The sequence below is a fragment of the Prionailurus viverrinus genome, chromosome B4 (genome assembly GCF_022837055.1).
Source record: "Prionailurus viverrinus isolate Anna chromosome B4, UM_Priviv_1.0, whole genome shotgun sequence".
NCBI classification, from domain to species: Eukaryota; Metazoa; Chordata; class Mammalia; order Carnivora; family Felidae; genus Prionailurus; species Prionailurus viverrinus.
The window spans coordinates 38,932,121-38,956,641 of record NC_062567.1 but is presented as its reverse complement, the minus strand read 5'-3'; the positions used below and the strand labels follow the sequence as shown (position 1 = coordinate 38,956,641).

At 52.1% G+C, this 24,521-nt stretch overlaps 1 protein-coding gene across 3 annotated transcripts in view; it reads right to left on the bottom strand.

Annotated features, from left to right (window-relative positions):
- The window catches only part of CLSTN3 (calsyntenin 3), a 55,434-nt gene that overhangs the window by 987 nt on the left and 29,926 nt on the right, over positions 1 to 24,521 (bottom strand). For all 3 annotated transcript variants that reach the window (XM_047868362.1, XM_047868363.1, XM_047868360.1), the window contains 16 exons: positions 23,437 to 23,559; positions 22,806 to 23,001; positions 21,197 to 21,405; positions 20,782 to 20,931; positions 20,352 to 20,537; positions 19,622 to 19,903; positions 18,740 to 18,852; positions 15,584 to 15,746; positions 14,877 to 14,933; positions 13,995 to 14,152; positions 13,713 to 13,861; positions 8,616 to 8,842; positions 8,177 to 8,347; positions 6,931 to 7,076; positions 6,555 to 6,690; positions 119 to 321 (listed from right to left, as the gene is read on the bottom strand). In XM_047868362.1, the coding sequence (XP_047724318.1) occupies positions 119 to 321; positions 6,555 to 6,690; positions 6,931 to 7,076; positions 8,177 to 8,347; positions 8,616 to 8,842; positions 13,713 to 13,861; positions 13,995 to 14,152; positions 14,877 to 14,933; positions 15,584 to 15,746; positions 18,740 to 18,852; positions 19,622 to 19,903; positions 20,352 to 20,537; positions 20,782 to 20,931; positions 21,197 to 21,405; positions 22,806 to 23,001; positions 23,437 to 23,512 (2,622 nt within the window). In that variant the 5' untranslated portion in view covers positions 23,513 to 23,559. The remainder of the gene's footprint in view (positions 1 to 118; positions 322 to 6,554; positions 6,691 to 6,930; positions 7,077 to 8,176; positions 8,348 to 8,615; positions 8,843 to 13,712; positions 13,862 to 13,994; positions 14,153 to 14,876; positions 14,934 to 15,583; positions 15,747 to 18,739; positions 18,853 to 19,621; positions 19,904 to 20,351; positions 20,538 to 20,781; positions 20,932 to 21,196; positions 21,406 to 22,805; positions 23,002 to 23,436; positions 23,560 to 24,521) is intronic.

Here is a 24,521-nt window from a genome sequence, read left to right as displayed (position 1 = left end):
ACCTTTCTCCTTCCCACTCGTGGCAGCTCTGCCCGGAGCCTTTTTCCCCAGGGCCTGGCCACTCTGTGCTCCAGCTGAATCTGGACTCTAGGCTTTCCCCCTTCCCAATGCCACTCACCTCCATGGGGTTCACGATAATGGTGAGTGCCGAGTCATCCCAGAAGAGGTCAGGGTCTTTGGGGTCACTGGAGGCCTCTGGAGGCCCGCCAGCCCCTGAGACACGGCGGTGAAGGGAGTGGATACGCACGAGGCCCAGGATGACCATGAGCACCAGGAACCCCACACACACCACAATGATGAGAGTCGCTGCGCTGGGGACCACTGTGGGGAGAGTAAATGGACTTGGCACCGTGGGGCGGGGGGGGGGGGGGTGGCGGGGATGGAGGGAGACGGGGGAAGAGGGAGTCCTGGAATAAGAGAAGAAGGATGGGAGCGCCTGGGTGGCTCAGTAGGTTAAGCATCCGAGTCTTGATTTCGGCTCAGGCCACCATCTCGTAGTCTGTGAGACAGAGCCCCGAGGCAGGCGCTGCACTGACAGTGTGGAGCCTGCCTGGGATTCTCTCTTTCCCTCTCTCTCTCTCTCCCTGCTCACATGCCCCTGCCCCTCCCCTGCGAGCATGCGCTCTCTCTTTAAATGTTCAATAAACATTATTATAAAAATAAATAAATAAATTTTCAATAAACCTTTCAAAAGAGAGAGAGAGAGAAGACAGGATGGTCCCGGAGCGGGGAGTGCCCTGTACGAGCTAGAGGAGAAAGAGACCCCTATTGAGAAGAACAGGACACAGGGAGGGAAGGGTGCTGAAGGGCCGCTTAAGGCCAAAGGGACAGAGAGGCAGAGGGAGGGAGGTATGCAAAGGGGGGCACGGGCAGGGGGAGAAGAGCTCCTGGCCCAACGCTATCAGAACAGCCCTGTTCTCAGCAGGCAGAGGGCCAGGTTGGAGCTCGAGCCCAGTGGGGGAAGGTGAAAGGCGCCACATAGGCTCAACGGTGTAATCGGAGAGAATGTCCTCCCGCATCTTGAGAAACAGGCCCCAAGCTGGCCTGGCAGCCAGGAGAAGCTGCTGGCACCCAAGGCTGGGGGGACACGTCCAAGGGGCCGGGAGCAGCCCCTTCACTCACCCACCTGAACCGCACTCATTCCTGTTTTGTGACTCCTCCCTTCTTCTCCCGGGCCTGGGCCTCCCGGACACCTGGGGCTTCTGCTCCTCCCGAATCTCCCCCTGAGGATTACCTACCTCCCCCTCGGCCCTGTCATGCCTCTGGCCCCGCAGCCTCACTTTGATGCCTAGGCTCAGGGGAGTGAGGACCCTGAAGGGCAGTGAGACAGAGAAAGGCGCGTGCACTCTCACGCGGACCGTGGAGCTGATGGCGGCAAAGCAGACGTGCATGCACCAGCACGTGCCCAGGAGGACCGCACGGGCACACAGCTGAACAAGGACGGCCACCCCCTTCACCCGAGCCAGGACTCTGCCGGTCTGCACACCTGCCCGCACCAGCAGCCTGGCGGCCTGCTCACACAGCAGGAGCAAAGGGCGGCGTCCGAGGGCCTCCAGCAAGGCACGGCAGAACCACACGTGCAGCGTCACCCAGCTCCCCGCCAGCTGGGCACACCAGGCGACCCCCTGAAGGAAGATGTAAATGCCACAGACGTGCGCCGCGAGGGCCACGGAGCCAGCAGCCGTGAGCACAGGGCGGGCCACCTCCCGCACACACGCACACAGCGCTCGGGGAAGCATGGGCACGCAGAGCAGGAGAGCCCACAGCCCCCGGGACAGCAAGTGGAGGCAGAGACCCCACACACGTGTCCCCAGGCTGAGGGCCCGCGTAGGCAGCTGGGTTGCTGCACCCCACATGGGTGCACACCCCTGCTCACTGTTTGCGCCCGCAGCGGCTCTCCCAGCCACAGAGGCCCCGTGAGGCCCCGAATCTGGAGAGTCCCGTTGCTAAGGGGTGATTACCCGTGTAATCACACTGTGTTCCAGCCCATACATCTACCTCCCAGTCCCCGATTTACCCACAGCCTTTGAGACGTGTTGAGAGACAGAGCGGAACGCAAAGAAGCCAAGAGCACGGGAGCCGCACACACACCCTGTCCCACACACACCACTCCTCCCCGGCAAGCGGCACAGCAGGCTGTCACAAGCTCCGGGGCCAACCAGGTGTGTGCAGAAGGCCCTGCCTGAGCGGGCACACTAGCCTCACACCTCCCTGAGGCCACCCTGACGGCTCCCTGCCAAGTTGGTCCCTATCCTGACCCAACCCATAGCTTGCCTGTGGCCGCTCGCCAAGGAGAGCCAATCCTGTTTGGCAGGGCAGGCAGGCTCCCTGGGCACGGGCTCTAGGGCAGAGATGGGCCTGGCTGGATCAGCACTTCTCAACTGCCTGGGGATGGGGGAGGAGGGAGAAAGGGGACAGAGGTGCTTTTCCCGACCATCTGCAGGAAATGGTCCCTCCCAGGTCCCCATGTCAGTGGGCAAGAGCCAGGAACAGTGACCCTGCCAGCAGGTGGCCCCTGTAGCTAAGCTCAGGCTCTAGAAGGAATGGAGACCCGCCCCTCCACACCTCCGAGTGGAGGCCGCAGCAGGTGAACCTACTCTAGGAGCACACTGATGATGACAGGCCAAAGTTTCTGGTTTGTGCCTTGATCAAATGCATTTGTTCTTCTGAGCCCCCAGCCTGGTGAAGGAAATGGCAAGTCGATTGCCAGGAATAAGAAATGACCACAGGAAAGACAAAATGCAGACACTGTTATCTGCAGGCAAACAAGTAGAGTTAATTAGTTTAAAATGAGGCTGGAAGCCAGCGAGATGGCAGGATTTTTCAATTAGCCACAAACAAAAATCAAGAGTTTAAAAAAGCGCAATCAGCCTCGCTTGCTGCATGAGACCCGAGCAGGTGACTGTGGCCTTGAATGACTGGCACCGCCGACATGAAGGGGTGTTTTATCAAACGGCCCTTGTGCAACTTCTGGTTTCAGGTGGGTGTGAGGACACGGTTAAAGCCCCATCCACAGTCCTGCATGGTGCCCCCTTTATGAAGACCCTGGGGAGAAACTTCTTTCCGCTCTCAGTCCCAGCGCTTCTCTTGAAATACTGGTTGGCTCTCATCACATGACTCTCGTAACTGCTCAGGTTTCCTTTTGCTTAAACTGCAAGGAAGCTCAGAGCCAACATGCTGGCCCATTCTACCATTCTAGCAGCTCTCAGAGTGTGTCTTTTATGAACTGACTTTATTCCCCTCCTACATCTTATTCTTCTTTCAGAATCGTCCTTCCCTCCCCACTCCCGAGTTCATTTTCTATGCTCACTCTATTTCATTGTAGGTCTGTCTGCAAAGCTTCAGGTACTTGTAAGAAACAAAGTAGGGAAACAATTCCCAAACTTTGCTGCACATTGGAAGCACTTGGGGATCTTTAAAAACCATCGACGCCTGCCTGGAGCGCCTGGGTGGCTCAGTCAGTTGAGCGTCCAATTTCGGCTCAGGTCATGATCTCACGGTGCCTGAGTTCAAGTCCCACATCAGGCTGGCTGCTGTTAGCACAGAGCCCTCTTCGGATTCTCTGTCCCCCTCTCTCTCTACCCCTCCCCCATCTGCACTCTTTCAAAAATAAATAGACATTAAAAAAAAAAAAGGAAAGAACTGGAAAAAGAGCTAGGAAATTATGAGGGGGAAAAAAAAAGCTGGCCCCAAGGGTCTATTTAACAAACAGGGTTAGTTTGCTCACAGGTCTCTAAAAATTGTATGAAGTTTCTATGAACCTTTGCAACTTGATTACGCATTATGCTCCCCTCTTCACCCCTACTTCCCTACTCTCTATACCCCTACCCCCATCTGCTTTCCTATAGTGAGTAAATACTTAAAAAGGCCTCTCTTTTCAGAGAGAGGAAGGAAAAAGGGAGCCAGCCCCAGGGAAAAGGGAACACAAGAGACTCTGTAGTGGTGGCCACCACTTAAGGGGAGGAAGCCAGATGGAATCCCTGGGGATACCAGGGAGCTAGCCTCAGTCAAAAAAGCCCTAGGAAGCCCTCAGGAGCCCCCCCCCCACCACCACCAAATTAAGTGCAACTATAAACTAACAAGAGAAAGAAAGAAAGAGAGAGAGAGAGAGAGAGAGAGAGAGAAAGAGAAAGAGAAAGAAAGAAAGAAAGAAAGAAAGAAAGAAAGAAAGAGGAAGAAAAGGAAGAGCGGGCAAGCATCAAGCATAAATGGAGAAGGTATGGAAGTCAATGGTTAATGCACAGTAATGTACAGGCTCTGGAATCCTGCCACCTAGATTTGAATCCTGGCTCCTACCACTTCCTAGCTGTGTGATCTTGAATAAAATGCTTAACCTCTCGGGGCGCCTGGGTGGCTCAGTCGGTTAAGCATCCAACTTCGGCTCAGGTCATGATCTCACAGGTTTCTAAGCTGAAGCCCGGTGTTGGGCTCTGTGCTGACAGCTCGGAGCCTGGAGCCTGCTTCAGATTCTGTGTCTCCCTCTTTCTCTGCCCCTTCCCCGCTTGTGCTCTGTCTCCCTCTGTCTCTCAAAAATGAATAAATGTAAAAAAAAAAAAAATTATGGGGCCCCTGGGTGGCTCAGTCGGTTAGGCATCCGACTTCGGCTCAGGTCATGATCTCACAGGTTTGTGAGTTCAAACCCCACGTTGGGCTCTGTGCTGACAGCTCGGAGCCTGGAGCCTGCTTCAGATTCTGTGTCTCCCTCTCTCTCTGCCCCTCCCCTGCTCGTGCTCTGTCTCTCTTTCTGAAGAATAAATAAACATTAAAAAAAAAAAATGCTTAACCTCTCTGGGCTTCCATTCCCTCCCCTTTAAAAGGGATAATGCTAGTACCCATTTCATTTGCTGTTTGTAATGACTAAATGAGTCAATATGTAGAAAAGCTCATGGCACACACTGATGTGTTCAATATTCTTATTATTGTATGTATTGAAATGAGCTTTTTCAAGGAAGCATTTTCAGAATTCTTTAGGGAATTGCCTTCAGAGCCTGTGATACACCTTTCGGCTTTTTTCAAAAGGGACAAACCTGTGCCCTTTGTGGGTTTGTATATTTAAGAACCTAAAATGATATCCAGAGCCAACTCTGACAAAAGTGGATGATGAAATTGGGTAAAACTGAAATGGGTCAAAAGCAAAGCATATCTAAGAAGTAATAAACATAAATGCATCATGTAAATAGGCTTTGAAAGCAATTCTAAAAGGGATTCCAAAAATCATTTTTGGCATCAACAGAATCATTTTACAGTGTTTAGTATGTGGAAAAAAACTCATTTCATAATATTATGTGTAAATACCAGGTTAAGTAAAATAGTTTGATCCCAACTTTGTAAAAAGAAAAAAAATAAGGCATAGGAAAAAAAAAAAGGAACATTAACAATGGCTTCTTCTCTGGGGTGGAATTATGGCTGATTTTTCTTCTTCATACTTGGTAGTTTCTAGTTTTTCTACAATAAACCAACTCTTAAATTGGAAATTAAAACTCGCATCACTGGTAAAGTGCCACGGCCAGGGAACATGAGGGCAGCTCTCCATCTGGATTTTTTTTTTTTTTTTTTTTTTTTTTTTTTTTTTTTAAATTTTTTTTTTCAACGTTTATTTATTTTTGGGACAGAGAGAGACAGAGCATGAACGGGGGAGGGGCAGAGAGAGAGGGAGACACAGAATCAGAAACAGGCTCCAGGCTCGGAGCCATCAGCCCAGAGCCTGACGCGGGGCTTGAACTCACGGACCGCGAGATCGAGACCTGGCTGAAGTCGGACGCTTAACCGACTGCGCCACCCAGGCGCCCCTCTCCATCTGGATTTAATACTTTGCCAAGTTGCACACTTGGCGTTAGAAAGACTTATGACATTATAGGGGCGCCTGGGTGGCTCAGTCAGTTAAGCATCCGACTTTGGCTCAGGGCATGATCTCACAGTTGGTGAATTTGAGCCCCTCGTCTGACTCTGTGCTCACAGCTCAGAGTCTGGAGTCTCCCTCACTCTCTGCCCCTCCCCCGCTCATTCTCATTCTCTTTCTCCCTCTCTCTCTCTCTCTCTGTCTCTCAAAAATAAGCATTAAAAAAAAAAAAGACTTATGACATTATAGATAGCACATAATTACACACGTATTAGCCCCAACTTTCTCCTTGAGGATAGAGACTGTATCTAACCCATAATTCTTTTATGTCCCTAATACCACTTTAGGACAGTGCTAGTACACAGTAGGTGCTTCATAAATACTTGATGGCTTCACTAGGTCCAAGGCTAATTTGATATTCCTGGGGGAGGGAGCAGGAACAAAAAAGGCGCCTAAACCCCACACCGACTTCATGATTCCAGACATGAGCACCCCAGCGATGAATGACATTGACTCATATTCTTCGGGAGGGAAAGTTAATGGTCCAGGGGTTACAGGGATTGGAACAGAGTGATCAGTTAAGTCAGCACAGGGAACAGAACCATAGCTCCACCGGCCTGCCCCACTCCCAGTGGTAGAGGAGAGAGGATGCCCGTGCCCAGCCCACCCCCCGCCACCCCCCCTGCCCTGCCTGGCCCCGCGCACTCTTACGTACTGGAGTTTCGGTGGGAGCTGGCCAGGCTGTGTCCGGCCATCTCAGGAGGGGGCTGGTGGCCGCGGTGCAGGAACTGCTGGGAGCTGAGCATGTGGCTGGGGTGGGCGACCCGGTTCATGCTGTGCAGGACATTGACCTGGGGGAGGGAGAGCTCAGTGGGCACCCGCGTCTCCTATTCCTATCCACTAGAGTCTTGTCCCACCTCACTAGAGGCCATCTGCTAACCATGCCCCACAGCTCCTCCCCCTCTGAGCAGACAGGTTCTGGGCTCCTCCGTGCTGCAATGTCCATTCCCGCCAACTATGGGTCTCAGTCCACTCCTCCAGGGCTCCTCGCTAGTGGGGGAGGAGGGGAGGGAAGGAGACTCTCTGAATACCTCCACGATGAATTCATTGCTGGAGTAACGGCCATTCATTTCTGAGCAGGACAGCCGGAATTTCCTAGCATAGAGGGCAGCTCCGTGTCGCAGCCGATAATGAGCCTGCCTCAGGATCTCTTCATACACAGTGATGCTCTCCACCCCTGGGGGGCGAGGAAGCAGCTCAGGGCGGGGAGCCGGCCAAAAGGGCCCGGCAGGCCCCTCTCTCTCAGACTCCCGCCAGCTGAGAGCAGACGCAGCCACAGAATGGGTCGGTCCCGCGCCTCAGCAGGGGAATGACCTGAGTTCTCCCAAGAGATGTACCCCTCCACCCCCAGCCCGGCTCTGACTGATTGGGAGAGTGTGGCTGGGGTCCATTTCCTGCTCTGCTCTTCTCTGAAAACTCTGCAGCTTCTGGGTAGAGATGGAGAGAAGGCATTAAGGACCCCCTGCAAGACAGAAGGGAGGAGGCCAGCAGGGGGGAAACGGAGAGAGGGGAAAATACAGAAGTCCTCGGTGAGGTTCTGGAAGGGGATGGCAACAGGAGGGAGCCGGTTATGACCAGCTTCTCCCATCCCCACCTATGGAGGTTTCCTTCAGAGAATAGCAGGCTTCCTCTGAAAGCTACCAAGTCATGACCACGATTCACTACGACGTGAGCACACGAGTTAAAGATCTGGTGTGGGGGCGCCTGGGTGGCTCAGTCGGTTAAGCGTCCGACTTCGGCTCAGGTCATGATCTCACAGTCCGTGAGTTCAAGCCCCGCGTCAGGCTCTGTGCTGACAGCTCAGAGCCTGGAGCCTGTTTCAGATTCTGTGTGTCCCTCTCTCTCTCTGACCCTCCTCCGTTCATGCTCTGTCTCTCTCTGTCTCAAAAATAAATAAACATTAAAAAAAAATTTATAAAGATCTGGTGTGTACATGAGATCAGAGAGATGGAAGGTGTAGAGGAGATGGCTAGGACCAAACAGCTAGAGGATTGAAGGCTCGTCAGAGAAGGCTGAGTCACAGGAGGAGGGAGCAGCAGAGGGGAGCCAGGCTATAGAGAGAAGCGGGGAGAAAGAACCACTTGGGAGCCTGAACCCCAGCACACCTCCTCTAGGGGCAATCTGGAAGCCTGAGGAGCTTCCAGTCTGGGGAGGTACAAGATGGCACTTGCCATTATCCCTGGGGACCTGGGAGGAGGACCTCTCGAATTCCTAGATACCTGATACTGGGGAGGGGCGCACACAGAAAAAGAGGACAGGCACTCAGTCCCCACTGACCGGCAATGGTGAGGTAGGCAGACGTGTTGGTGAGTTCCAGCCCTCGCTGCTGCAAGGACGCCATGTCTAGGAGCAGGCTTTCCCGCTCGGGGTCCAGATCATCCCCGACCAGAGAAATCTCACAGCCATCCAGGTTGTGCACGATCTCATCTGACATGCGTGTGTCTGTCACTGGATGGGAGAGAGTCGGGATCGGGATCAGAGCCACAGGGCCCACCTCATGGCCATGCTTCCTCCCTTTCCAGGCTCATTCCCCGAGAGCAGTAGGCAGCAACTTCAAGAACGTCATTACGCAGTACTTTCCTCACACCCACAGGCCTCCTCCTGGCTCTATGTCCCATGTAAGTGGTTCCAGACAAGCGAATGTGGGATGAAGTCACCCCAGTTGCGGACATGAGCCCCTTCTCGGGATGATATCACTCCCTGGAGTCATCCTTACCTGTGCCCTGCCAATTCTCATCCTTTTTGGCCTCCACCTGGTGGGAAATGGAGCAAGTGATTTGAAGATCGGGGAACAAGGGGATCCCCTCAGGTCCCTCAAAGTCCACAGCCGGGCGAGCAAAATGAGCAGTGCCACTCAGCAGGATCTGGGGGGCATCAGGCTGAAGGACCACCACGTACCCCTCCACTTCGGGGATGGAGACACAGGATTCTTCGCTGAAGCACCTGCAGAGCAGAGGGGAGAGAGGCAGCTTGTGACCCCAACACCTCCTGTCTAATGATCCCTATTCTGTTTCATCCCTCCGGGCGTCCATCTCTACAACAGAGCACCCCACGTCAGGGAGGGGAAGGGAGGAAAGAGGGATAGTGTCCCTGTGGCAGCACAACTACCCCCACCGGGGCAAAGCTGGAGAGGAGATACCCTTTCCTGGGAAGATGCCACTGTGGGAAAGGGTCAGAGACAGATCAGGCAACCCAGACCTGCAGGGGTGATCACATCACCAACGCCCTGACCTAAGACTATGGAACACCTATCAAATTTCATTTCACAAACCGAACTTGCCAAAATGTTTACACATACACAGTTCCTTACTCAGGAGATTTGAATTAAGAAGTGTGTTCAGTAAAACACACGGCAGACACATGCCCAAAAAATACTCAACAACAAAAGTGGAGGGGAAGGATGTGGTGGGGGAGCCTATCCAAGGATGTCCTCCTCCTTGGTGTTTCTTCCCTTCAAGATCAGAGAAACCTCCTTTGGTCGGTGAGCTAATGTGACAATCTCGGACCTGCATCCATGGTCCCATGAAGCCTCGTGGACCTTGGCACCAGGACAGACTCCCTCAAGCACTCAGCCAGGCCAACCAATGCACAGCACAGCTGCTCAGGAAGGCGCTCCCAGGGTCACCTCCCGCCCCATCCTTTGCCAATCGATCAGAATGACACCTCACTTTCTCATCACACCTGCTGGTTTCTGAAGCGTTTACACATACTCTTTCATGCAACCTTATTTCAACCTGTGGAAAAGGGGTAAGAAACCAAAGATGATCAAGCATCTTGGCCACACAAGAAATAGGCAACAGGGGCACCTGGGTGGCTCAGTGGGTTAAGCATCCGACTTCGGCTCAGGTCATGATCTTGCGGTTCATGAGCTCGAGCCCGCATCGGGCTTGGTGCTGACAGCTCAGAGCCCGGAGCCTGCTTCTGATTCTGTGTCTCCCTCTCTCTCTCTACCCCTCCCCCACTCATACGCTGTCTCTCTCTCTCTCAAAAAGAAACAAACATTAAAAAAAAATTTTTTTTAGAAAAAGAAATAGGCATCAGAGTCAAGGCTTAAACCCACAGTTCTTATGCCAAGATCCCACTCTTTCCACTGAACCACAGCCACTATTTGGCGCCTGGGTTTGCACCAGTCTGATTTATTTATAAAGAAGCACCCCCTGGGGCGCCTGGGTGGCTCAGTCTGTTAAGCGGCTGACTTCAGCTCAGGTCATGATCTTGCAGTCCGTGAGTTCGAGCCCCGCGTCGGGCTCTGTGCTGACAGCTCGGAGCCTGGAGCCTGTTTCCGATTCTGTGTCTCCTTCTCTCTGACCCTCCCCCATTCATGCTCTGTCTCAAAAATAAATAAACGTTAAAAAAAAGAATTAAAAAAAAAAAAGAAGCACCCCTTAAACAAGCAGCCTTCACAAGGAAGTTAGTAGCACAGGAGCAGGGCCTGTGGTCCATATGCTTGTGCTAACTGAAATGCCCAGCTTGACTGCAGGAGCCAAAACGGGAAGGGGTAACCTCAGCAGATACGAAGAACTCAAAGCCCCTGAAGCTGCCAATGTCCACAGCTTGCAGAGTTCCTGTGCCACAAGGGGTGGGGCCCAAGAATCTGCACGGTCATTCTGAGGGGCCCAGATCAAAGCCTCCTGGAAAACCACCTAAGCTGACCTTGAGAGCCCAGACTCCAACAGACATCCCCACTGCAATGAGCAATCCAAAGGGAACCCAAAGGGGAACAGGGCGCCGGCCCTGGCCCAAAGGCACTGATGATCTGGTCTAGAGCTTAGTTATATATAGCACACAACCTTAAAATAAGGGCAAATATGGTCACCATCGTGTAAGTGGAACAAACAAAAAATCACAAGGGTTTAGAGAGGCAAAGGTTATTTCTGGCTAGGATGGGAATGGGGCATTTGGCCAGGGAGGATAGGAATAATCAAGGGAAGTAGCAACTGAGATAGCCTTTGAAGGAGGGTAGGACTTTGCTAGGCAGAAGGTAGACCATAGAATGGGTGGTGAGGAGTGTACCAAGGGGAACGAAGGAACATGAGGCAGAAATCTGGGGTCAGACGGTTGAAGGCTTTGAGTGCAAATTTTGAGCACTGGCCAAGGGGAGGTCATTAAATTCTTCTATATCAGGAAATAATGAGGATGAAAATTCTGATTTATGACCACTAACCTAGCCTCTGGTGAAGTTAGAATACTAGAGATAGGTCAACTCGTTAGGAGATTATGGCAATAGGCTAGGCAAGAGGTAATCAGAGACGGGGCTGGAGTAATAACAGCAGAAATGGAAAAAGAGGAGACAGATTCCCAGCACCCAGCACAGGCGGGATCAGGGTGACCTGGCAACGGACGGAGCGTGGAGGATAGACAGGGAGAAATCCAAGATGACTCAGAGGTTTCAAGCCTGGATAACCGCAAGGGCAGAGACACCATTACAGAAATGGAGAATTCAGGGGGAAGGGCACGTTTGGATATTGAAGGCCATTATTCCATCTTGAGCTCATTTCTGTGAGGTGCTGGCAGAACTTTCTAGATAGAGGTTATAGTAAGCAGAAATTTAAGGGCTATGGGAAAAAGACAAAGCTAGAGAAAAAAGATGTGGTAACCATTTGTTCAGGGGCTAATGCCACAAAGGAGGCGGGCTTTCCAAGAAAGAGGTAGGGGGACAAAATACCTTAGGGAAAGTCTGCATTGACCAAATAGTTAGATAAATCTGGCTTTCAACGAACAGAGCTTCAAGAACTGAACCCTGGAACTTGGGGAAGCCACGTGGACTAGGGCAAGGATGTGTATCAGAGAAGAGGAGGTCTCTCTCTCTTTCACTCACGTGCATAAGCAGGTGCACGTGCGTGCACATGCACACAGGTGCGCAGGCACGTGCGCGCACACACACACACGCACCTATATTTTCTCCAATGACCTCAAGGAAGTATTAGGGTAGCACTAACCACATGATAGCTCTACAAACGGAAAAACTGAGAGCTCTCACAAAGAAAACAAGGCCCCCTCCCCCACTAAAGGATCAAAGTCAGGTTCCCAGCTGGTGGATAAGCCTCTCCCCAGGCATGAAAGAGGTAGGAGGAATTCAGCTGAGTCCATCCACAAAGGATGTCACCTCCTCCCACTGTGGGACTCCCCTCCCCTTGCAAAGCTCCACCATAAGCCAAAAGACAGCGCCCTCCCTTGATGTGGCTTCTGAGCGGAGTGAAGGTGAGGAGGCAATTACTCAGTTTCTAGTGGGTTAAACCCTTCATAGCTGCACGACTGCCCTTTTAACAACTTGAGTTCTGGCTAGAACGTGGTGAGCTGCACGCTCAGCTCTGGTCTGTGCCCACATGACCCCAGCTACTTGTGGCCTTCAGCTCCACACTGTGACCCCCCCGTGGGCTAGCAGCCCGATTCCCAAAAGCTGCTGCCTCTGCCTTCCAGAGCTGTAATTGTGAGGCCTGATAATCATGCCCAGTCACTGTGTAGGGCTCAGAGCCCTCTCCTCTCTCTCCTCTCTAAAGCCACCCTTCCCAGGATAGGAACAAGCCAGAGATATTTATCTTCAGATTGCTTATGGAGAAACTGAGGCACAGTAGGGGAGAAAGGCATGCTTGCTCAGGAATCTAGTCTCCTGCATTGTGTAATCCGCACACCAGATAGCAGTATCTCCTAAAAACTGCCCCGCAAACATTCTAGGGGGTGAAAATAGCCAGCATTGGAGGAAGAGGCACCGGGCTAGGTGGTCAATCTGGACTGTATCATTTAGCTCTCAAAACAATCCCAGGAGTTAGATTCTATTGTTATCCCTGTTTTATAGCGTTTGCTCAGTGCAAAAAGCCAGTACATAACAGACTCTGTGTCCATAACTATTATGCTTTCATTACCTCTCAATTATTCTGCATTTTTAAAAATGTTTTCTTTGCTTTTGAGAGAGTGCAAACAGGAGAGGGGCAGAGAGAGAGGGACAGAGGATCTGAAGCAGGCTCTGTGCTGACAGTAGTGAGCCCGATGTGGAGCTTGAATTCACGAACCACAAGATCATGAGCTGAGCCAAAGTCAGACACTCACCCAACTGAGCCACCCAGGTGCCTCTCAGTTATTCTGCATGTTTAGCAACATACTTAAACCTTGAAAATAATGTACAACTTTTCTTTTAAAGAATTAAAATTATTTACTTAGCATTCAAAGGTCAGAAAACTTTCAGTGAAGGGCCAGACAATAAATATTTTTGGCTTTTGGGGCCATACAGACTCTGTCCCAACCAATAGCCCTGCCATCATACTGTGAAATAATATGCAAATGAATGGGAATGGCTGTGTTCTAATAAAACTTTACTTACAAAAGCAAGCAACAGGCCAGATTTGGCCCCAGGGCCACAGGTTACCAATCCCTAGACTTCAATGATCCTATTTGATCTTGCAAGGGCTTGCTGAATCGAGATGAAAACAGGTGAAACAACTAGAGCTATTTGCTCAAGGTCATCCAGGCGATTAAGACAGTGTCAGAAGCAACATCAGATCTCCCAGCTCCCAATCCAGTACCTTCTCTGTACCACTTTACGTATCAGCAAAGAGGCACAGAGAAAATTAAAACCCCAGGGTCCTGGAAGGGTGGTTAGTGGAAAGAGTAATGAGTCCGTTGTTTAAATCCGAGTCTAGTCCAGGCTCTTCTACAAACGTGGCTGTCAACTGAGCAGGTCAGTTGTCTTTGGGGCCCAATCTCCCCATCCATACGGTGACGGAGGTGCGCCTAGCCCTGGGTGACCTCTGAGACCAAGGAGTTCTGACACCGTCTACCTCTGCGCTGTGATTTGCCCGCCCCACCCAACACTCACTTGACAGCAGTGGTGAGGCGCAGGGGCCTGACGCCAGGCGTGGCAAAGCGCAGAGTGTTCATGTAAGCCACATGCTGCAGGGCATGGTTGAAGGTCTCCACATCATCCCCCTCCAGGGTGAGCAGGGACTGCGAGGGGTTCACGTGGACCTGGGCCCCAGACACAGACAGCTGAGAGCAGGACCAGGAGGTGGGAGAGGAAGGGAGCAGAGGGAGAGAGGTGGGCAGAGGTCGGGGGCAGGGGGCATGCCCGGAAGGACAGGGCTAGAGGAAGGGGCGATACCTTCATGCCTTTGCCCAGGCTCTCGAAATCCCTATAGTCCAGCCCCTCCCGACATGCATAGAGGCACTCGATGACCTCGCGGCTCTCCAGGCGGCCTGAGCGCACGCTGAAACCAGCCAGGTAGCCATGGAAGTAGTGGTGGATCGGCAAGGGGTCTCCTAGGGCAGGAACACAGGGATGGAAGGGAGGTAAGAGCAGGTGAGGGGAGAGGCAGCTGGAGCAGGAAATGAGGCAGAAAGAAAGGGCAGAAGGCTGGAGTAAAAGTGTAAGAAGGAGAAATGTGGAAATGGAAAGGAAAGAAGAGACCAGGAAGTGAGGCTGGGGGGAGGGGGGGGGGAACTGGAGAATGCAGAAAAAAGGACAGAAGAGGGAATAAATCCAAGGAGAAGAGAAGGGTGAAAAACAGAAGCAACAGAAATGAGAAAAGCCCCCCAGGAGAGGGAGAAAGGGAAGGAGGAAAGTGGGACCAAAGGGAGGAAAGAGGAGCCCATGGAGGAAAAGAAGGGGAGGGCGAGAGGACATGGTCACAGGGCATGCAAGGGGACCCAGGGGAACGTGTGGAGCTTCACAGATGCCCAGATCTCCCTGTGTGGGACCACCTCCTGCCTCCCACTATCTGCTACGTGGAAAGCCAGCAAGAGAACTCTCCCACTTCCTTCTGTGAGCAGGAAGGGACACTCAGGAGGCCACCAAGCTCCCTCTGGCCTTACCTCTCCAAGGGAGCCCTGCCCTGCAGTAGTTCATGGAGGCTCTGCCCCCTGGTGGCATGTGCAGCAGTAACTATGAGGCTGGCTGGGATTTGGGGTTGGGGTGGAGTCAGGAGCATAGCACAGAAAGTTAAGGTGAGAGCTCTCTGGTCTCCAGTTCTTATGCACAGAGTACCTTGTGTGGTGTCTGTACTGTTGTCTCCTCCCTTTTCCTTCTCTTTGTTCTTCTCCTCTGGAGGAAAAAAAAAGTAGCAATGAATTCAGTGTTGTGGGGACAGACTGACCGTAAGGAAGAAGGGGTCTTCCCTGTTCTCTCCCCGCCAATGTAGGGCTTGCAACCTGTTCACCAATTTCACATCTCAATCTCTCCAGCTTCTGTTGAAAACCAGCCCCCAAATACATGGCTGAGAAAACACAACGGCTTTGGTAAGACACACACACACACACACACACACACACACACACACAAACGCAGGCATGCACCCAAGTTCCCAGAAGGGAAAAAAATGAAAGAAATAGCTTAAGGAAGATTGAGAACTCTCTGAAGTATTACTGGTATTACTGGCCTCCAGCAAGGGAATGCACTGTGGACATCATCTCTTTGATGGAACAATGTGGGCATTGGCCAAAGTTACAGAAAGAGAGATTCTGGTGATGCCTGAGGTAATGACTAGTTGAACAGGTGGGAGATACGGGGGGGGGGGGGGGGGGGGAGGGGAGGGGGGGGTCCTGTGGTCTCCTCCACAGAGATCTCTCTGAGTCACCATGCCCAACTGCAAGGAGAGATGCATGAAGTCAGGCTACCCTTGCTCCTTCATTAATCCTAACTTTCTAAAGGCTCCAACCTTCATTGTCTTCACTGAGAAGCTCAGAGGGACTTACCAGTCCAGCAGGCCCCAATCATGAGAGCAGGTTCCCTTCGGGGCGGGTGGATGAGACCATTGTCATGGATGAGGGCAGGGTCAAATGAGATGCCATCAGCATAAAGCGTGACTGTGGGGAACTCCAGGTTCAAAGCATAGTGGTGCCATTCATCATCACAGACCTGGCAAAGCAGTGTAAGGGTAAGAACCCTCAGGTGCTTTATCACCAGGGAACTAACAGAAGGCACTGCCCCTTCTCCTGGGAGACAGGGTACAGTCCCTTATATTCTCAGCTCTATCAGCAGGGCTTACTAGTGAATTGTTGCCTACCCAGCTCAGGAAATAACATCCCTGCCCAAAATCTATCAGGCACCAACCAAGTAGGTACCTAAAATTCCGTTCTTCAGGCAAATCTCTAGAACTATAAACATTCCTAAGAGAAGTAACACACTATTTTCTGAATAATTTTTTGCCCAAAACTGTATGTACGCATGGCACTGGAAGGTCCACAGTAGTTTGTATCCCAACAGTAAAACAAACCCGCTCTCCTTGGCAGTTTCTCCTAGGGTCAATCAAGATGGGTGTGGGGGATGGTCAGAGGAATGAGGGGTAGCCAGTTCTCTGCCTTATTAGCTTCCAAGTGCTGGAATGCCTCACGGTTCAACCTAGGCCCTTTTTCTCCCTTTTCTCTCTACACACTCTTGCTAGGAGTTACCTCATCTGTTCCCACGAGTTCAGATACCATATTTATGCTGTTAATTCCAGAATCTGCATCTCCAGCCCAGAGCTCTCCTTTGAACTCTGGGCTCTCCACTTGGATGTCTCAGAGGTATCTCAAATTTAACATGTGTAAGACAGAAGCCCACACCCCTTCCCAATTTCCTCACTTTTCCCTGGGGCAGCATCAGCACTCCACTGTCCATCCAGTTGCTCAAACGGACGACCTACAGGAAGCCTTTGATCCTTCTCTTTCCATCACCTTACACATCCGACCCATCAGCAGTGCTATTGATCCCAGATCCAAACAGAGCCAAAAGCTGTGGATTTCTGTGCAGTTCTTTATAATGCCATGCATCAGTCCAGTCCTCAACCTTACCATGGCAACAGTCTTGTCTGGGTCTTTACCTTTTTATGTCTTTTCAATAAGTTCCTCCCATAGTTTGCAAAGGGATCTTCTTAAAATACACATCTTATTAGAGTTGCAGATATAAATCTGATCTGATTGGATCACCTCCCTGCTTTAAACCCTTCAAAAGGCTTCCTACCTCGTACAGGACAAAACCTAAACAAACTGGGGCACCTGGGTGGCTCAGTTGGTTAAGTGTCCAACTTTAGCTTAGGTCATGATGTCATGGTTCTTGAGTTTGAGCCCCACATTGAGCTCTCTGCTGTCAGCACAGAGCCTGCTTCAGATCCTCTGTCCTCCTCTCTCTCTGCCCCTCCCCTGCTCGCATTCTCTCTCTCTCTCAAAAATAAATAAATAAAACATTAAAAAAAAACCCTAACCTTAAAAAAATCTAAACAAACTACAGCTGGACAAAGTCCATTGCACAACCTGATCACTGCCCACCTCTCCAACCTCATGCCAGTCTTTCCCCCTTGCTCATTGTATTCCAGCCCACTGACCTTCTTCCCATGCTTGGAACAGGCAAAGCGCTTTCCTGCCTCAGGGCCTTTGCATCAGCCCTTCCCTCTGCCTAGAACACTTTCTTCTCAGCCATTTCCCATCCTTTAGAACAAAACTTAGATTTCACCTCCATCAGGACTTCCCTGAGCATTAGATCTAAAGTGAATTCCCCCTCTTTGTCCTCCCCCACTCTCTACTTCAGTCCCTGCTTGTTCTTTCAGAGAATTCATCACAATTTACCATTTACATATGTTTCCCTACTTTCTAAAAATCTACCTCTCCAACTAAAATGTAAGCTCAAAGAAGGCAAATACTTTCTTTCCCTTATACTCCACTGTATCCCTAGAACCAAGCAGAATGGCAGACACGTACTTGATATTTAACATGTGTCGAATAAATAAAGGAAAATAAAAGAAAAACAGATGTTACTAACATTAGCAACAAGAGGGAAAGATCAAGAAGCAGCAAATGGCAGACTGTCTCCTTCACAGAGTACCAGAGAAAGCAAAAGCTTTTGTAGACAGCCCTCAATTATCCAGTCTGTGGATTTTCTAGGCCCCTCCTTTCTCTTTCTCTCTCTTCCACTTCCTGCCTTTTTGCAGCTATTTGCTTACTCAGCCACTCTACTGGGGCCTGCAAGAAAAGTAGAAGGAGATGGGAACTCAAATTAGTCCCCATTTGTCCTCACGGTCAGCTTACAGAGAGAGTAAAGAAGAGATTGTAACTGTCCACTCAAGAGACGATTTTACATATTTTTTGTCCGTTTTTATTTATCCTTCATAATCATGCGTAATAATAGTGAAAATTGACATCCTTCCTGCCTACAAGGTCTAGTCCATCATTCGCTCCTGCAACAACCCTCGGATATAAAGTTCATATTATTAGGGCACCTGGGTGGCTCAGTTGGTTAAGCGTCCAACTTCAGCTCAGGTCATGATCTCACAGTTCGTGAGTTCGAGCCCCGCATTGGGCTCTGTGCCGACAGCTCAGAGCCTGGAGCCTGCTTCAGATTCTGTGTCTCCCTCTCTCTCTGCCCCTTCCCACTCATGCTCTGTCTCTCTGTCTTAAAAATAAATAAAACATTAAAAAAATTTTTTTTAAATAAAGTTCATATTATTCCCATTTAATAGGCCAAGAAATTGGGATTTAGACATACTAATAGAGATTTCTTGGCTAGTGAGTTCCCCTGGCTGCGTCCCCCAGAATTACTTACTTTCTCGCTTACTACAGCATGCTAACTGCTTGAGAGTCAGGGATATGCACTGTTAAGGTTCTAGGTAAGAAAGAGATGAAATCAAACAAGCAGGAAAAGATAGTTGGTTGGATATGGTGTTAGTAGTAATGTGCTCCCAAATTCCTTTTAATCTTGGAGTGCTTCCTGCAGGAGACAAGCCTTGGAAAAGAACCAGAGAACCTGGGAGTAGAATGGTCAGGAACTGAAGGTGGAGCATGAAGAGGGACCCAGGGCAATGCAGAAAATGCCAACCCTGGTCCCGGGACCCTCCTTCCATCCACCCAGCTCTCCCAGGAGCCTGGCACTGGCCTCACCTGCTCCAGCTTCCAGAGGAACTTGACTGGGCGGGCACTCTCAAGCAGAGGCCAGTAGAGGAAGGCAATTCTGCAGCCATGGACGGTCAGCGAGTAGTGAGAGAAGCCATCCTCTGAGGAGAGAGGACAGAGACAGGGGTCAAACACAGGGCCTGAGGCAAGAACAGGTTCTCATTACTCTCATTACTCTCTTAGGTGCTCTCCCTCCCGTATTCCCTAGTGTCTCTTCTCTTTCTCTCTGACACATGAACAGAGTCCAGGCCAAGCGATAACTAGGGCTTCTCGAGCATTCTGATCGGCCAAGGTGCGACACCGGGCAGCCTGTTCCCACCCAGATTTCTACTACTCCTTTGGTTAATACATGGGTGACAACCCTTCTTAGGTCAAGAGAAGTGAGCTCGGAGAAGTGGCAGAAATGAGAGGTCAGGTCAAGACTGAGCCCTCCTAGGAAGGACGTGCTATGCAGTTGAAGGAAGATGGGGACTTGGAAACGGAGCCAACTAGCCCTTCAAAGAGGAGGACGGGATAGTGGTAGGAGAGGAAGAATGGGGCACACCACTATCCAGGCTTCTCCACTGCAGTGAACAGGTTTTAATGGGAGTAGACTGGGGAGCAGCCTACCACATGGTGGGAGGCAGGGGGATTGGGCAACTGCAGGTGAGAAGGGCAGTGAGCAGTCCCATTGCCCTCTGAGAGTAAGCAAGGTCTCAACTCATGCAGGCAGTAAACCACACAGCTTCAGGGAGCACCAAAGCCAGCACCACCTCTTACAAATGAAGAAAGAGGCAGTGGCCTGTCCACAGCCACAAACTGGATGGTGACAGAAACAGGATAAAAAGCCAGTTTCCTCACTCGCAGACCAGTGGCCTGGGGAAGGCTCACCATTCTGGACAGTGTTACACACGATGGTTTCCTCTTCCTTCTTGCCCTTGTTGGGGGTCACACCATGCTTCATCCAGAAGGACAGAGTAAAATGGTCACTGAGGCTGTTCTGGGGCCCAGAGCCCAGCCCGGCTGTGCCACCTAGGGGCACCTGCACGGCTTGGGTGCCGTTGAACCAGTAGATAAGGCTGCTGTCCTGGCTGTAGTGCACCGAGAGTCCGGCCGTCCAGTTGGCATTGGGGCCGGGCATGGGCAACAGGTCTACCTCCCCGGTGGCGGCACCTGCAGAAGCCCCAGAAAGCACAAGTGTCAGAGCTGAGACACAGCAGATGGGGAAATGGGAAGCAGCCAGGGAAAGAGCGAATGAAGGAGAGAGGTTTCCCACAGCTAGTCTCACCCCTTCTCCTGGCCCCTCAAAGACACCAGAGGGTAGACCTCTCTTCTAGAAATGGCTCTCCAATGAACTCAATCTCCAACTCGTCATCTCTCCCTACCATTGTTCCGCAACGTACCTGGTGACTGTCTTGTGCTACGATTATGATTATGCACCATTGCCAATGACCTATTGATTTGCTTTGGGGGCCACAGGAGTTAACCACGTGCTACAACCTCTGTGGATATATATATACATATACACCTGTGGGTGGGCAAGGGAAGATGTGAGGCAGATTCTTCGGAAAGAGGCAGAGGAGGGTCAGGCAGAAGCCTGGGGAGAGGAGGGCACACTCACCACAGAGTTTCCGCAGTGCCCGTTCTGAGTAGTTGTCACGGTCACAGCCCTTGGCCACATGGCTCGTCTGTAGCTCTATGGTGGCCTGAATGTTCCAGAGAGGTTCATCACAGGTCTCCAGGCGGATACCAGGGAACAAAGCCAGGCTCCCTGCGCCTGGTGCATATTCAATCCTTTTGTTCCAGCCTGCACAGGGGACAGGGAGAGGGTAGCGGAGAGAGAGGAAGGCAGCCCCTCTTATCCATTCTGCCATTGTCGTGTCCGCTGACACCCTTGGGTAGACAGCCAAGGTAGACAGCTGCAAGCCTGCCCCCAAATCTCTCTCCCCTGGCTCTTAACCTAGCCCTGTGATTGTCAGAAGGGACAAAAGGGAGACCCAGGTGAGAGATGATTTACAAGATGGGTGACAGCACAGCATGGAGCTCCTCACCTTGCCAGCTGGGTTTACAGGTGGGCTTCACCTGGATCTCCACCTCGGCATCATCTGCTGCCCGCTTCTTCCCGCAGTCGTAAGCTGTCACCGTGAACTTGTAGAGTCTCTCGCCACTGTACTGCAGCTTCTCCGTGTTCTCGATGTTTCCTGGGATAGGTGTGGGGGGAAGACAAAGAGGGTAAGGTGCGCCAGGGAAAGGCTAGGGAGGAAAGGGGAGGACTCGTGAGCCAATTGGGCAACAGGTGAATCAGGCAGCAGAAGACGGGGAAGGAGGTGTCTGGGGGAAAAAGGCTCTCCATTGGGAAGGCGGGTGTGGAAAGAGGATCTGAGGGACACAAGTGGAGAGTTCAGCCCCCGGGGTGTTCGGAGGGACGTGGGCGCCCAGGGGCGGGGCCGCAGGGGATGCACTCACCGTCATTGTCGATGAGGAAGGGCGTGTTGGGGGTGAGGATCTCATAGTAGCAGATCTGACTGTACTGGGGGGAGCAGTCACCATCGATGGCTTCCACCCGCAGAATGCGGTCGTACAGCTTCCCCTCAGTTACCGCAGCGCGGTACAGCCGCTCCACAAACACGGGGGCAAACTCATTTACGTCATTGACCCGCACGTGTACAGTCGCCCTGCACAGTACCCGAGCAGAAGGAGGGACAAGCAAGAGTCAGCCGGCCTCAAAACTCAAAGAGGGGAATGCAGACAGGGAGTCAGAGCACACAGGAGCCAGTGTGTCCCGAGCCTAGGGCTGTGGGCATGCTCATCCCACCCTCCAGGGCACCAGGCACCACACAGGAAGGGGTGACTGATGTCAGGGGTAAAGGACAACCTCAGAGGACACCCTCAGCTGACTTGGAGAACTCCTGTACAGAGTCCTATAGGTTCGGTGCTAAGACAAGGGCTAAGACAGAATTTTGCGTCCAGCTGGTTGTTCCTCCACAACAGTCAGATCCAACGGGATAACCGAGGAAGACACAGAAGAAAAGCCAAATTAAAAGCAACTGGGGGGTGGGGCGCCTGGCTGGCTCGGTCAGTGGAGCATTCAACTCTTGGTGTCGGGCTTGTGAGTTCGAGCCCCGCATTGGGTGTAGAAATTACTTAAAAATAAAATCTTTAAAACCAACCAGGGGAAGGGAAGTGGTATTTATATAAAAGCCATTAAGTCATCCGACACGAGCGTGAGCGGAGGGCTGTCTTCTGTGCACATGTGTGCAACGTGTTTGACAGGTGTGGCCCCCCTACTCGGGGCCCATGGGGCGGACAGCCCCGGGGCTATGCCTTTCATGCGGAGCGCGGCCTCCCACCAAGATCTAGGCACCCGGGGCCCAGAGGCAGGGTCCTGTCTCCAAATGGGAAACTGAGTCACAAGGTGCGGTTTGCCACCGGTGCCTCTTAGCGGCCCAGGAACCCTGACTGCCAACCTTTCTCCCATTCTCTGATGAGAAGCCGGCTGGGAACAGACATAGGAGTCTCGGGCCCCAGGCTTGGCCGTGCCGGAGCCATTTCCTGCGCACCCTCTCCTAGCATCGTGCATGTGTACATCGTGAGTATGTGAGTGTGGGACGCGCTGCAGACTGGTGGGGCAGGGGGAAGAAATCCGGATGTGTGCTGATGTGCTCATCCTCCTCCTCCTTGTTCCCCTCCTCCTCCTCATGACCCAGGTACTGAGCCTCTCCCGTGCATCAGGCACTGTGGTGCCTGCTTTTTACATAAACCATCGCCTTTACTCTTCACGGCAATCTAAGGAAGGAGGATCGTCATTCGCCCCATCTTATAGAGCAGTAAAAGCGGATCCAGGAAGGCTAAGTAAGTTGCCCAAGGTCATAAGAGGCAGAACTAGGATTAGATCCCATGAGTTCTTCTACATGTTTCTGTCACCTAGAGTGAAAGCTCCTGGAAGAAAAGACCCCGATGAACAGAGAGGGGAGGGGGTAGGTATTCAATGACAGCATGGACAGAGGAGGGTGAGGGGCTTGGGAGGAGCAGGGAGGGCTCAGCAGCCGGAAGCAGGGGACAAGGGTCTCCTCACTTGTGGGACTTCTTGGTGTTGGCCCCGTCGGGGCCCTCGCCACAGTCGTAGGCCTGGATGGTGAAGGTGTGCTCCTTCTGGGTCTCACAGTCCACTGGCTCCTTGGCCCGGATCAGCCCTTCTCCAGTTGCTTTGTCCAGAATCACGGCCTCAAAGGGCACCCCAGACCCATGGAGCCGGAAGCCACAGATCTCACCTGACCCAGGGGGGGAAGGAGGGATGAGGCTCCTTCTCCTTCACCACTTCCAGCACCTTCTGCCCAGCCTCCCCGCCTCCGTTCCACTTCGCCTCTCCTCCCAAACCCCCGTCCCTTCTCTTGTACGTGTGACAGTGTTAATTATCAGACATATAGCTCCAACACCAGCGTCCCCAAGCTGCAGCCTCTCAGAGCTACTGGGTCTGAGATCTGACCAAATCGTGATGCAGTTAACCTCTGCCTGCCTGCGTCCTTCTCTCTGGCTCCCTGTACTCAGCCACCATCCTTAAGCCTACTTCTACCACTTTGCCGAGGCCTCTTCCCCACTTCCTCTGCTCTCCTCTCCCAGGACCTCCCCTCTCCCCACCTTGCCCTCTGCCGGCCCAACCACTTTTCTCCGTCCCACCCACCTTGGCATCCCCCAACCCCAATTACCTGCATAGCGCAGGGGAGCATCCTTGTCCAGGGCAAAGAGTGGTGGGTTCAGCAGGACCGTGTTGTCATTCTCCATGACGATGCCCTGGTATTCTGCCTCGATCCATGGCTTGTGCTTGTTGGCTGACCCCCGCCCAGGGAGAGGAGAGGACGCACCTGTGAGCTGGCCCTCCACTCCTGCACAACCCCGACCCACTTACACTCCACTATTATCCCCCTTTCCACCCTCTGCAGAAGCACGTGCAGGAGGAAGGGCTGAGGTCAAGAAATCAGCATTAAAGGAGTCAGAGGGTCTGTGGGATGTCACAGCCTTCTGCCCATGGCAGGATAGACCATTTCCATGGCAACAGCCTACCCTGGGGGAGGAGGAGGAGGAGGAGGAGAACCACTATCTCCCCTGGGAAACATGGTCAGGGGGTAAAGAATTTTCTTGAGGGATTTCAAGTGCTAGTGAGTGGAGACTGGAGATTCGGAGAGCAGTGGTGGGCCATCAGAAGGCCCTGGGAAAGGGCAGAGTTGAGATTAGAGAAAAAAGATCTAGACGTTTCCTGAGATCCTGCGTGTTTATCTTCTCCACCACCACCCCCACCCCCACCCCCATTTCAGTCCTGATCCCCTCACTCTGCCCTTCTCCAAGCCAAGCCCCAGCCTAAATCCATCCAACCTAAGAGAAGAGAAAATATATAGGACAGAAGGAGGGGGACAGAAAGGGGCAGGGATGGAGGTGAGGAATCAATGCCAAATGACCGGACCCAGCACAGCCGACATCCTAAGGGATTATTGAGCTGGCCTAGAAACACGACAAATCTCCTGCCTGCCTCTCATCCCTACACCCAAGAGAGCACAATCGCAGCCAGCACATTGCTACGTCCCCCACAAGGCCAGCAAACCCCACACTCCCTGACCCCCACTTCTTATTCAGACTCATGAGTTAGTCCTCCTTCTTGCTTACCCCTTTCTTCCCTTCAACCACCAGCCAAGCCAGGAAGGATACAGGACTCACTCAGCCTCTAGATTTCCCTACCTCTTGCCAGACTCAGCTCACTTGTGTCTCCTCCCCGGGACCGATCTCCCCCTAGCCCGGT